Source organism: Mya arenaria, chromosome 4 (genome assembly GCF_026914265.1).
Source record: "Mya arenaria isolate MELC-2E11 chromosome 4, ASM2691426v1".
NCBI classification, from domain to species: Eukaryota; Metazoa; Mollusca; class Bivalvia; order Myida; family Myidae; genus Mya; species Mya arenaria.
In genome coordinates this window covers 66,421,020-66,434,502 of record NC_069125.1, presented here as the reverse complement: position 1 = coordinate 66,434,502, position 13,483 = coordinate 66,421,020, and the positions used below count along the sequence as shown (strand labels likewise).

Here is a 13,483-nt window from a genome sequence, read left to right as displayed (position 1 = left end):
CTATTTCAAAATAGGTCGAACTTAATAGCCAATCGGAAGACCTCGGCCTAACTTCCAAAGCTTGCTGGTTACCGCCGAGTAGTTACGATTGTTTGACACCCTTATTATAGATTATTAACTAAATACTACATTACACATAAAAAAGTCCAAAAATGTAGAGTTTGGTTAAGATTTGATAAAGTTATGGCCTCTTAAACAGGGTCATGTCGGCAAATACATGGAAATTCAGGGTCGAGTCGTCACCATTTACAAAGATAATAAAATTAAAAAAAATATAAAAAAAATATTTTTTTGCCAATTTTCACAAGTTACAGTTACCACATCATATTCTTACTAAAATTTGATAAAAAAAAATTGATAAAAAAACAAAAAACAAAACAAAAAAAACGGACGGGGGCGTGGTGTGTCAAAACAACGCAACCTGCCCCTGTGGGTCAAGATGCTGGAAAACGAAAAGTGGTTTCTGTTCAATAACTTTCGTTTGAATTGATAGATAATGATCAAACTTGATATGTCGGAAGCTTTATTTCGATTGATTATATGATCAGTAGCATGAAGGTGACGGTCGCTGTAAGAAAACCTAGATTAACCGCTCCATTACTTTTGGCGATAAATGTGGCGATAAATTTAGTATACAGCGAATGTCAAGGTCATTGACAATTAAAACGAGTTTTACTCAATAACTTAGTTAAGAACAAGATGTTGTGAAGAAACTAAATGAGGCTTATATAAACAAACCCCTGAATAATTATAATAATGAAGTGCATTAATTGAATTTGGAATAAATCAAGCTGTGCAGGTATAATTTGGGGTGGGTAGGAACATGGATTAAGGTCACTGCTAGGATTAAAATACACAAATCTTAAATGCGCCAGATTTGCTTGATTGCAGAAACCAAAACCTGGTTTTGTCGCCTGGTCTGCTTAGTATGTGGTACTCCATTCCTTACCTACGTTGTAGTCAAGCTTCAAAAGATTATCACAGAATCTGTTATTGTGATATTTTGGTTAAATGGGTTAGAATTAATAAGTGTTTTACGTTAAATTAATGAGCAGACATTTTGAAAAAATCCTCGGTTGTCATTGGCCCACACTATATGCAAACACAAATATGTTTTAGGGTAACGCGATAGCAAGGTGAAAACCAATTAATACGCGACTATTTGTCAAAGAGGCACAAATAATTGGCATCCTATCAACGCACTCGTACGACCGCCTTTTCGAATTAATATTTCTGAATAGCAATATCTATTTCTAAAATAAGAGATTTATTAGTCAGTTTAGGGACAGTTCATTTCAGTTTGATTGTGACACTCGCTAAATAAGTTACTGGAATTCTTGATCTTGCGATATTTTGCCTTACGCTCGAAGATAAGGTGACCCCAATGAACACAACGTCTTTTAGACCGCCCCGATAGTCCAATGGTAGAGCGTTCGCTTTGAGTGCGGAAGGTCGGGGGTTCAAACTCTGGTCTCGCCAAACCAAAATACGTTAAAAATGGTACCAGTAGCTCCCTTGCAAGCGCTCGGCATTTAAAAGTATATTCTGGGATTAATTGGTGAACTCAGGACCCAGGAAAGTTGTATCCCGTGTGTCGGTGCTTTACACCGAACATGTTAAAGGGCCAAGAGCTGGGGTAGTGCACCTGGGGGCCGTTTCAGTAAATGATCTTAGTCGTAATTTTAATAATCCTAAATCTGCAGAATTGTCACAAATGTCAATAATTTTATTTTTTGATTTAATTAATTTCGTATTCATTCTTTTTTACATGGTTAAGTTCAATTCACTCAATTATAACAAAACTAAGATAATTTCAATGTACGACTAAGATCTTTATGGATACGGCTCTCTGGATCTCTTGTATCTTATTCTGTTCTTTGAAGTCTTCTAATGTCTGGATTTAAATTCGAATTGCTGTCACTTCTATCTCATGTCACTTATGGCATTTAAACACAATTTAAGCCGTGATGGCGTCACGGCGGGGTCTTCCCATAATGCAGCCAATGGGCACGGGCAGACCTTGATAAACTCACATAAACAACACAACGTCCATTATGACACCACGTCTATTATGATACGTAAATGTCAAAATTCAATTAAATAAACCGATGCAACGCGTTCGGTGGGTACTCAAATCTTAAATTTGTTCGTTCTATTTTTTTACATTTTAATAGTTAATTTTATTGCTATCACATCTGCATTTAAAATGAACAACTGTTTTGCGGTTGAATATTAAACGTTAATTTTACAATGATGACTCAACCCTGCAGATAATTGCATAAACCAAAACTGATAAATGATCATTTGGGCATCGTTATAAATTGTCTCGTTTTATTAAAAACAGCATCCCTTGAATGGAAAGAGACTCAGTTTTATTATAAAAAGTTTACAATCAGCAAACACTAACAGGTCAACTACTGGCTTATAATGTACACAGGTACAGAGTTCTTTCGCAATAGAATATCATTAAGAAATAATCCATTTTATAATATATACTATTTTCTTATACATGCAAAAACAAAAAATATATAGTTTTAAATATGTCGCACAAAGATTCAAAATAAACTTGCCACCCACGTCGGTGTGGTTTCAGCTTTCTGAAACACAGCATCATCATTTTCCTTTCTCGTCGTAAACATTACTAATTTGGATTTAAAGAATTAATTCAGACTGGACAGACTCGAATTTTAAATTACAATCATTGAGCCTAATTAGCTGTAATGGAATGGCTGTCATAAATTTTCTATCAATTTGTTTTACAAACTGGTCAGTCCTCCTTCTGCGGCCTGAGATGACCCTTTGCAATGGCAAGGTCATGACCTTGGCTAATTGGTGTCAACACTGAGGGGTCACTTACGGACACGAGCCTTTAATTTTCTCCAATAAATTAATCTAGAAATTTTGCACGAGGAAACCATCAGTTGACATAAATATTTCATTTTAATTTGAAGTATTTGTGATTTGGATTCTATAAAATACATGGCGTAAATAGCTTAATGTATATTATAGAAAAAAACCACTTGCATGGTAGTGAAATGTATAGATAAAGTAAATATATGATCGAAAGTCTCGCTTTATAACTTCCTCGAAAGGCTCGCTTTGTAACTTCTTCGAAAGGCTCGCTTTATAACTTTCTCGAAAGGCTCGCTTTGTAACATCTTCGAACGGCTCGCTTTTTAACTTCTTCGATAGGCTCGCTTTTTAACTTCTTCAAACGGCTCGCTTTGTAACTACTTCGAACGGCTCGCTTTGTAACAACTTCGAAGGGCTCGCTTTTTAACTTCTTCGAAAGGCTCGCTTTGTAACTACTTCGAAAGTCTCGTTTTTAAACTACCTCGAAAGGCTCGCTTTATAACTTCTTCGATAGGCTCTCTTTGTAACTACTTCGAAGGTCTCGCTTTTTAACTTCTTCGAAATGCTCGCTATATTACTACTCCGTTTTGTTTACTAAAAAGCAACGACTGTAAGATTCTTTTCATCACATTTCTCCAAAAGATTTTAGTTATTTCGGTAAAAATATTACTATGGCGAAATGGCATCTATGTAAAGTTATACTAGACAGCTGACTATTGCCGAACAAGTAAATACGTAAGGCATCTATGTAAAGTTATACTAGACAGCTGACTATTGCAGAACAAGTCAATACGTAAGGCATCTATGTAAAGTTATACTAGACAGCTGACTATACAGAACAAGTAAATACGTAAGGCATCTATGTAAAGTTATACTAGACAGCTGACTATTGCAGAACAAGTAAATACGTAAGGCATCTATGTAAAGTTATACTAGACAGCTGACTATTGCAGAACAAGTAAATACGTAAGGCATCTATGTAAAGTCATACTAGACAGCTGACTATTGCAGAACAAGTAAATACGTAAGGCATCTATGTAAAGTCATACTAGACAGCTGACTATTGCAGAACAAGTAAATACGTAAGGCATCTATGTAAAGTTATACTAAACAGCTGACTATTGCAGAACAAGTAAATACGTAAGGCATCTATGTAAAGTTATACTAGACAGCTGACTATTGCAGAACAAATAAATACGTAAGGCATCTATGTAAAGTTATACTAGACAGCTGACTATTGCAGAACAAGTAAATACGTAATGATTGCATGACACTCGTAACGAGCACCTTCATGGGGATATACGTATTTAATATTGATGAACTATTTTTCTCGACAGTTGTGATATATCTGTTTCATGGTACGAAGCTCGGTGTGTATTTCAGCAATGTACGGGGAAGGACGGAAAGTTAAAAAAAACCACACCAAATGTTCCGGTTCGGTACAAACCGTGTAATTTTCATTTCAACGCCGTAAATTCGAACTCTGTATTGTTCTTTTTATTAAATGTTTTCGGGCGACTCTAGTCACTTCCATCAATGAATGATGCGAAATTAAATTTTAATTTATAGCCCTCGTTTTTGGTTAAAACTGACCATGTCACCGCATTACAGACACGCAGACTGTGGACTGGCCCTTCGGGCAGTACTAAATCAGACATTTCTAATATTTTCCATTAAAATTGGCTATAAATCCACCTAAATCACGAATCTCAATCAAGTCTGTTTTTGTGTTAAAAATTATCCCATAACTTGTAAATTCAAATATCAACGGAGATTGAGTTTATGAATATTTAACATTGTTTTGTAACGTAACTTTGCTTTGAAATTAATAAAATTGCTAATGAAATGGCAATTTCAATCCAGCGGTCGCCAATAGAATGGTATAGCCCCTAGCCAAATAATACTTCAAGACAATCTGATGTTGATTCCCTTCTGTAACCATTGAAACGTCAATTCTCCAAAGCACAACCCGAAGGAACACACTCTCACTATATTAGACAATTAACGTTAAACTCCAAATGAAACCCTAATTTAGATTTCACGGATTTTTAACCTTTGTTGGTTATAACTACAGTAAATAATTTATTTCCAACCCGGCACGCGCCACAAATGGTTTCATTAAGGAGTCACAACCTTTGTTAGGTTTCTGAAATATGAGCTTTACTAAAAAGTTGAGGCCGTAACTGAAATACGCTGCATGCAAACCCAAGTATCTAATTAAACTACTACTGATATATACTTGATTTTAAAGGTAATATCTAACATTGTTTAAATGAAACCAGCAGTGTACCGCCGTTTCATTGAACAATTATTTCATCTATTTTCTAGAAAGAGTTTAGGGTAACAATTCTGGACCATTGAAATAATAGGTTTTAATCCAATTGTAACATTCTAACAAGTTAACTATTATAAATATATTACCGCTTTTTGACAGGCTAGATGAAGTTATGATATTTAAGCTGTACAATCACCTTCAGGGCAATATTTCGGTAGTTGTTTATACAAGGTCTCAGTTGTAACGCCATTAACACAAAGCGGTCATTTCATAAGGTGAAAATGTCAGTGCGTGGCTTTGTAAAAAAATATGTAATTTTAAAACACAAAATTAAGCAGAGTTAACTTAATTTTGTTTATTGTAATCGTTTCTTTTTTTTTCGTCATACTTATATGATAACATAGTTATCATTATTTTTCGTTCTTTCTTTATTCATTATTCTAGATAATTGAACTAATATATCAAGACAAAATCCAGAATTACGTTGTGTCTGGTAAATTAAAATAACGCACTTTAAATACTAAAACAATCGTTAAAATAATGGTAAAACAAAGTGGCTAACAGTTGGTAATAATTCTTTTAATTTCTCCCGTTCTGGACCAACTTTGATTCAGCTCCTAAAAGTGTGTTGTACTGGATCATGTATATTGGGCGGCGTTTTAATACCGCTCTGTTACTATTTTGATACCATTGTATTTTATTGTTACATTTATTACGTAGATATCCAGCCGTTTTCATGATTCCCGACACCTTAGTTGTTGACACTTGATTGAGACGTCAGTTTGGTGTATCGCTGTGTCATATCGAGATTCGACCGTTAACTTGTCGTCATAATCTCAGCTTTTCTCGCTTAGCCCGTATTGGATGACAGTCTCTAAAATTAAGCTCTAACACAAACTTAATTATACGATCGCAGAACAAATTCCTAAAGCGGAGTCAATTTGTGGTCGCTCCGCCCCCATATCGCACGCGAATGAATACACAGATCTTATTAGCCGAAGCTCTTTCGTGGCTCTTCAAAGTGGAGGACACAAAACGCCATAGTTGTCACCTATTGGCTGTCGCGTGCCACGTGATATCCCGCTGGGAGAATTTGCGGAATATTTGCTGGAATGAATAAAATATCCGTGGAAAAATAATCATCATTCTATCATTGTGCTTTTGATCGGAGGATCAAGTTTTTCACTAATAGGCTTAAATTTGATTTTTAAATGACAATTATATACTCTTTTACCTTTTATTGAACGTGTGTAGCTTTGGCTGCTAATTAGATACGATTGGTTTTAAGAAGACATTTTAACAATATTTGCAATTTCTATTAAAAGGATTAGTTTGAAAAAAGGAGAATTTAAACTCATGTTTATTTTAAAAGAAAATATTTAACAAAACTGGATAAAAGGGACATGTTTCAAAACATGATGACGCCGCAAATGTATCAAAGTTTATTTAGGACACTTCCGTTAGTTCCTCAGCCAGTGTCGACGTCGTCGGCTTCATTCTTAGTTGAAAATCTTCTCCGTGAAAGCCAGTCCGCACTTATATCCAGACCAGTTACAAGTTTACAGGCGGGTGTCATCGGGATTCCGGGTATAAACATTACCGGTGTGCCGGGGCTCTCCCTTGCGCGCGGACAGGAAACGTTAAACACGGCGACGACGTCATCATCAAGTAATAACGTGACGCCGTACTTGAAATTCGGCGTCAGTGCAATCCTTGGATCAGACAATAATGACAACAGATCTAGTAAGCATTTTATTGGTGTTTATATTTTCCGTTTGACCAAGGATTATGAATTTTCGTGAGTCATGAAACTGTCCATAAGATATATATACTCCGGAGTACTTTTGTTTAAGACGTAATGTAAGTTAATTATATATTATATTCATACGAAACTCCTTTACTAATGTATCAGGACATTACACTATTCGCACCTATTTCAGGCCCACCACGGGCGTACCACAGCAGTCCCGCACACATGCCCGTGAGCCCCGTGGCGTGCCCGAAGCCCTGCAGTCCGACCCTAGGGTGCCAGTCCTGCCTCCCCCGCCAACCAACACTTTACGAGCATCCATTCCATGGCATGTTCAGACACCCGTACTTTGCCGGTAAGTGATTTTGTGGCAGAATGCTGTTTTTTTAAATGGATTTTACGATAATCATAAACATCTTATTTTCTTTTCTTCAGTTTTTTTTTTCAAGTAAGAAGTGGTCATGTACACATTCCTCCCATTTAGGAGTTTACAGGCCAGTTGAAACATTTAAAGAATATTGTATTGTTTTGAGAAGTTTTTGTCGCTCCCATCCCCCGATTTGTTCTTATTTTGATAACGTGTCTGAAGTATTGTGACACATCTCGGTCACCGGGACCCAAGTATACCGCCGCTAGTATGTTCTATCTTGGTCATTTATCTTTCAACTGTTTATTCCATCACCTCCCCAAGCTATGTGATTTTATATGAATATCATCTTCGTTTCATAGCACATTCACAAAGTGCCACAAACTATTTTAATGAATCATATAATTGGGTATGTTCAGACTTAAAATTAAAAACTCATTTTTGAGGCTTAATTTCTGCTACTTTTATGGCTGTTATTGCGCTTCTTAAATGTTAAAATACAAATTAATTGTAAGCAGAAAGCGAGCGTTGTACAAGTAATTACAGCCAATCTTAAGTGATTTGGAAAAAAGAACAAGCTGACCTGTGGCTATCAGAAAATAAATCTAAGTAGAAAATGCCTTGAATATATTACTGTGTCTGTATCATGTACCACGGCCACTGAAATAACTCAAACATGATTTCATCACGTTGCAATATTACTTTTAAGAACAATATCTTTATTAAATAACACTTGATTATTAAGTCAAACATTAAGAACAACAACAGCAACAACAACAGCATATTATTTAATATAATACTATATCGTTATATTACAACGTAGGGCTTACGGCCGTAAGTAACTTTTCATTTTGCAATTTAATTGACATTTTATCATCATATCAATTAATTTGGCACCAACGCTGACAAAGAAAACATCCGAATTATCAAACAGTTATTGCAAAGTATTCTGTTTAGTAAAATGCAATAAAAAGCCATTAAATGTCATGATTTTAGTACCGTACTTACTTAAAGCATTAAATTGTATCTTTATTAATCATAAGTTGTTGCTGACCAGTTGTAAAGTATTGTGCCCGCGGTGTAAGTTTTAACATTCTTTTGTCTGATTATCAAATCTATACCCGTACGATGAACAGAATAATATGTGCACACTAGTTGTGTTGTTTCAAATATTATACACTTAACAGTGACTGTCATTGTAAACAATTCTCATTCACATTCAATACTTTCATCTCCAGAATATTTGTCAAAGCTGGTTTACATTTTATAATACAAGACTCTTAATCGAAATCGAGAAAACCGTTTTATATGGTTATCACAAAACCTAATGATCTTTTAAAATTGTCAATTGCATTTTAACTTTAATTTGCAAAGTTAAGATACCACCAATTATCCTTTCATGTTGACGTCGAAAGCTTTGAAGTTTAGCGACAACCATGTGTTCAAGCTCTTTTAAGGAAATATTAATGAAGTTAGTGTCAGAGGTAAACTAACCGACATAACGATCTAATGATTATTCATTGGACATTTTCAACTTAAAAGACCACTTGAGTCGGTCTAACATTTGAAAGACAACTGTTTGTTTTAAATTGCAGTGTACAGACTGATTTGCAATTAATATGACTTTAATACATGACTTCAGAGGCGAAATAGGAATTTCATTTAAAGATGTTAAATAATTGAACAACGGATCGTCATAAGACATCGAAAGGAAATAATATTTACAACCTTAAAAGGAATGGAATTCTGTGAGAAAGTCTGAAATGCCTATTTGCGTTTGGACACTAGAAATGTGAAAAGGGATGGACATCAAAAGGCTCGGTTCTGTCAAAACAATTAGAGAAATGTAATCATCGACACATGTTACCTGGCGATCGTTATCTTCCCTCTACACCAGAGCAGCACCTATAATATTTCGTCATAAAATCTTTATTATTATAAATAATGACCGTATTATTCAATTTTATTTCCAATAAATGAACTGCAACATCTTGCTGTTTTCAAATAACCAATTACATTATTGTCAGAGATATATTTACCTTCTATTCTGTCTCGATGTAACAGTCCTCTCGTTGCCGGTCGAGATGTACCATTTGGTTGTGTATTGCCTGCTCTTTGGGGAATCTATTAAAAAAAAGATTACTTTGATGATACGTCAATAACACAAGACAAACCCAATGAAACAAACAATAATTAGAGAATACCTAATTGGAAAATAATTAAGTCTTACATAATGAAATCGACACGCGACAACCCGCAAGATGTTACCTCTGAGTATACCAATCAAAGACCGGCGCGAGTTGATGTATTAATTGTAATGTATAGCTGGACTGCCTGTCGATTTAATAATTACCAAGATACAAATCTTTATTACCGCAATATTAGCCTAAGCCACACTGTCACAGGTTGCGACAAAAGCACTACGGTGATTTTTTCGATGAAATATTAATTAACAGGGCTGCTGATATTACACCGCGGTTACTGAAACTCGCTCAGCCCCGGCAATATTGCTGCATATTTTCTAGTATTTAAAAGAGTTAATTATGAATGGCAATAAAACTGCACAAACAACAGATACACGCTTTTAAAAATGATTTGTATTATGGGAAAGTATGTAAATTGGGAGCGCACGCAGAACATATCCAACTGCACACGTAATATACCCTGAACATAAATCTGGCAAAATCTATATCTGCCAGACATTTTCAACCATTTCGGAGTTACTCTTCCTTTTCCCTTTTTGCCACAAATGAACTGCGGAAACTTGGCTGTGCAAATATAAATAAGGTCACTCAAGAGTAGGTAATCTGTTACCCGCTCCATTTTGGTACTGTCATTGCTGGTAGGCATATCATACGAATGTTTCCATATGTGGCAACTATTCGAATACGAGTATTAATTTTGCATATGTCAGTATTTATATGAAATAGTACACGTTACAGGTTCGCCGCTGATGCCGATGCCGAACGCGTTCTCGTTCCTGAGCCAGATGCGGGGGAAGCCCCGGCGCGGGATGCTGCGGCGCGCAGTTTTCTCCGACATGCAGCGCAAGGGGCTCGAGAAAATGTTCCAGAAACAGAAGTACATCAGCAAACCTGACCGCAAAAAGCTGGCAACCAAATTGGGATTGAAGGATTCTCAGGTAAATGGATATCTGTTTTATATTTCATTGTTGTCCTAATATTATTTTCCCCGTCCAATTATATTGTTTCCATAAGGCTAGTTTTTTACATGCCTCTTGTAAAGGAATCCAGAAAAGTTTACAGTACTGATCGAACAAGTTTACTCGGAAGGCTTTAACTGTATTAAGCAGCGTGTTCAGTTTTGGGGGAAATTCTCAGTTCGGAAATTAAATGGCAACTCAGTGTGTGTTTATCTATTTGTCGCCTGAAAGAGCTATCGCCTATGAAAGCAGATTCCATAAAATCCCATTGGCTGCGCATAAGCTAATTATACGTCACTTCCAGAGCATCATATTGTTTCTTCTTTATTAAATATTGTCTACAATTGAATCGTATCCTCGCTAGTTTCAGAGGTTCTTGATTAAACAGGAACATCTGCAAGTGACAGGTTCTTGAAAATCTCAGCGGTGATCCCCCCTAATGGGAATATTTCTCGTTTATTTTCGCCTGTAATTGTTTTGTAATCGTCCGTTTATCTTCAATCGATTCCTTATGAAGATCCGTTTTAATAAATCCGGCGTTTCGGGCAATTTGTCGCTGATTAATTGGTTTCCGTCTTGGCTTTTGTCTTAATGTGTCAATTGAGACAGTTTCTGGAACGGAATATTGTTCTTTTGGCATAAGTCAATGAATCTGGACTGACCGTTATAATATTTATTAAATATTTCGGGAAAGAATTGTTCAAACTCGTTTATGCCGCATAGCTCATGTATTAAATACATATTAATTATAATCATAACTCATCTTTATTTTCAGGTAAAGATCTGGTTCCAAAACAGAAGAATGAAATGGCGGAACTCGAAGGAGAGAGAACTGTTGTCTTCCGGTGGTTCCCGTGACAACACTCTACCGAATAAGAACAACCCTAACCCAGATCTGAGCGACCTGAACAAACCCTCCAACAGTGACACAGACGACCATATAGATGCCACCTTCAGCTCGGCAGATGGCGCAGAGACGTTACCGGAGACCACGGGCTCGAGCCCATATGAACAAATGACTATGAACTCGCAAGAAATATTCCGACAAATGGACGAAGTGGACGATGATTTAGAATCATTGTCTGATAGTGGGGATGAGGAAATTGACGTCTCCTAGGTGAATGGAGATCTATGTTCGATAGGTCATCTTACATTTGACTACTGACAAAGATCGCCTAAAGCCAAGTGCAGCCGTCTGTTCGTGTCACTTGCTTATAGATATGCTTAAACTGGACACGTTTGGAAGGGGATCTTTCAACAAGCTTTATGTCAATAAATTTAGAAACATAACATGTGGTTGAAGATTATATATTCGGAGATGAGGAAGTTGGTTGACAACTTTCTATTGTTATTGTGATTATTATTTATTTTGCAATTATTTTATTGTTTTATCTTGCTGAACATAAATAAATGTGCTTCAACGCTCTTAACTTGAGTTGCTACTGTTATTTCCAATAAACCAAAATTATTAATTTAAAATTCATGTTAAACACCATGACAGGCCCGTTAAATTTCCACAACAAAGTGTTATTCAACCACACTTGATGGTAATTTAATTTCTTTACAGTCCCCGCCCCTTTTCAAATATCCCAGCGCTGGGGCAGACGGGGTCAAATATCGCAAACAGAGAGGGCCCAGCTTGTTTAAGTCTCCCTCTACCATGGGCGTCCCTCGAGGACGGTACTGTGGACAACGCTGACCGCTGGTCAGTCAGCTATTCAGGGCGATTTTCTATATGACCAAATCTGACCATATTCAGCCAGTTATAAATGTGGAACATAGGATAATGATATTTTGCCGAAAGCATCAAAGAGCTTTAAGGAATGTTTTATTGTAGCTTGGGTTTCTTTGGATGCCATCTGTAAACTGTACTGGAGTAATTTGTTATTAGCATAATCACGAACTATTCGAATAAATCAAGAGGTTTACAGAAATGATAAATACATGTTATTTTTGGGCAGCAAAGGAACCGTGTTTGTTCTTAGACATCAAAGATAGTTAAAAAAGCAAACTATTCTCTAAAATAGTTCTACTATCTTCTGTTCCTTGATCATGGACCTTATACGTTATACGCGAGGTTCAAAACACGAATTATTTCCTCCGTGAAATATTAACCGATTTCACACCAAATTGTCAAAGAAAAACCCTCTTTGTTACTTTCTGCAACATTTGGTCAGTTTTGCGCCTAAACTGTGCTTAAAAGCCCTTGATACACTTTAGGGACTCGCTTTTAGAATAACACCTTTAATTATGAACATTCTTATTCATTATCACGTCTGTCTACAAAGATGTGAAATACGGAATATAATGTGGGGACTTCGCTAGCCCCTAAATTAAGTGTCATCCTTACCAGGGCCGCTGCAAATGTAAATAAATACTGTCACTCATAAAAATGGCGACACTTAAAATAAAGCCAATTCGCACGTGCTTATAAAATAATTACGACTATTACAGTGCATACAAACTTAAACCAACACGTGTGGCTAAGGACCCTTAAATTCATCAGATTTTATTAAACATATTTATCTGTGTCTCATTGACAAGAAAGATATTAAAATGCTGACCCTCAAATCCCTTTATCGTGCAAATTTGAAGGGTCACTTCCACGCATGCGTCGAAACGCTGAAAGTATTAATTGGCAAGAGTTTCTTTGAGATATCAGTTTCCAGTCCTTTCAACAGGGTCTTCCAAATTTGTAGCCCCCTACAATGAAACTGTTCATCTTTTAACTGCTGGTTTTTGTTAAAAAAAAAGGAAATTTCAAGAGGAAGAAGACTAGGCTTCAAAGTTCTCCTAACAGATACTTCTAATTAAATTAAACTTGTATTAAGGCCTTGTTATATTGAATTAAAAATAGGTAGAAGTGCCAAGGCTTCTAAGATATACCGGGTGCTGTTTTCTACGTGAAAAAGAGTTGAAAGAACTATGGTTGTATCAACACACAAGACTTCCATTGGCTATCAAATATATACTGGTGGGTTTGGAGGTAACTGGAACAGTCGCGAGTAGGTATAATAGTTTGTATAACTCGGTAGGAAAATAAGACCCAAAATGAACAATTTCCATTTACGAATC

The 13,483-nt window shown here is 36.1% G+C and overlaps 1 protein-coding gene across 1 annotated transcript; it reads left to right on the top strand.

Annotated features, from left to right (window-relative positions):
• The first annotated feature begins 6,241 nt into the window (after positions 1-6,241).
• Positions 6,242-11,831, top strand: LOC128232678 (homeobox protein DBX1-B-like). The gene is made up of 4 exons (XM_052946377.1): positions 6,242-6,871; positions 7,069-7,233; positions 10,188-10,387; positions 11,184-11,831. The coding sequence occupies exons 1-4, from the start codon at positions 6,532-6,534 to the stop codon at positions 11,523-11,525; spliced, it is 1,047 nt and encodes a 348-aa protein (XP_052802337.1). The 5' UTR covers positions 6,242-6,531; the 3' UTR covers positions 11,526-11,831.
• Positions 11,832-13,483: the final 1,652 nt, after the last annotated feature.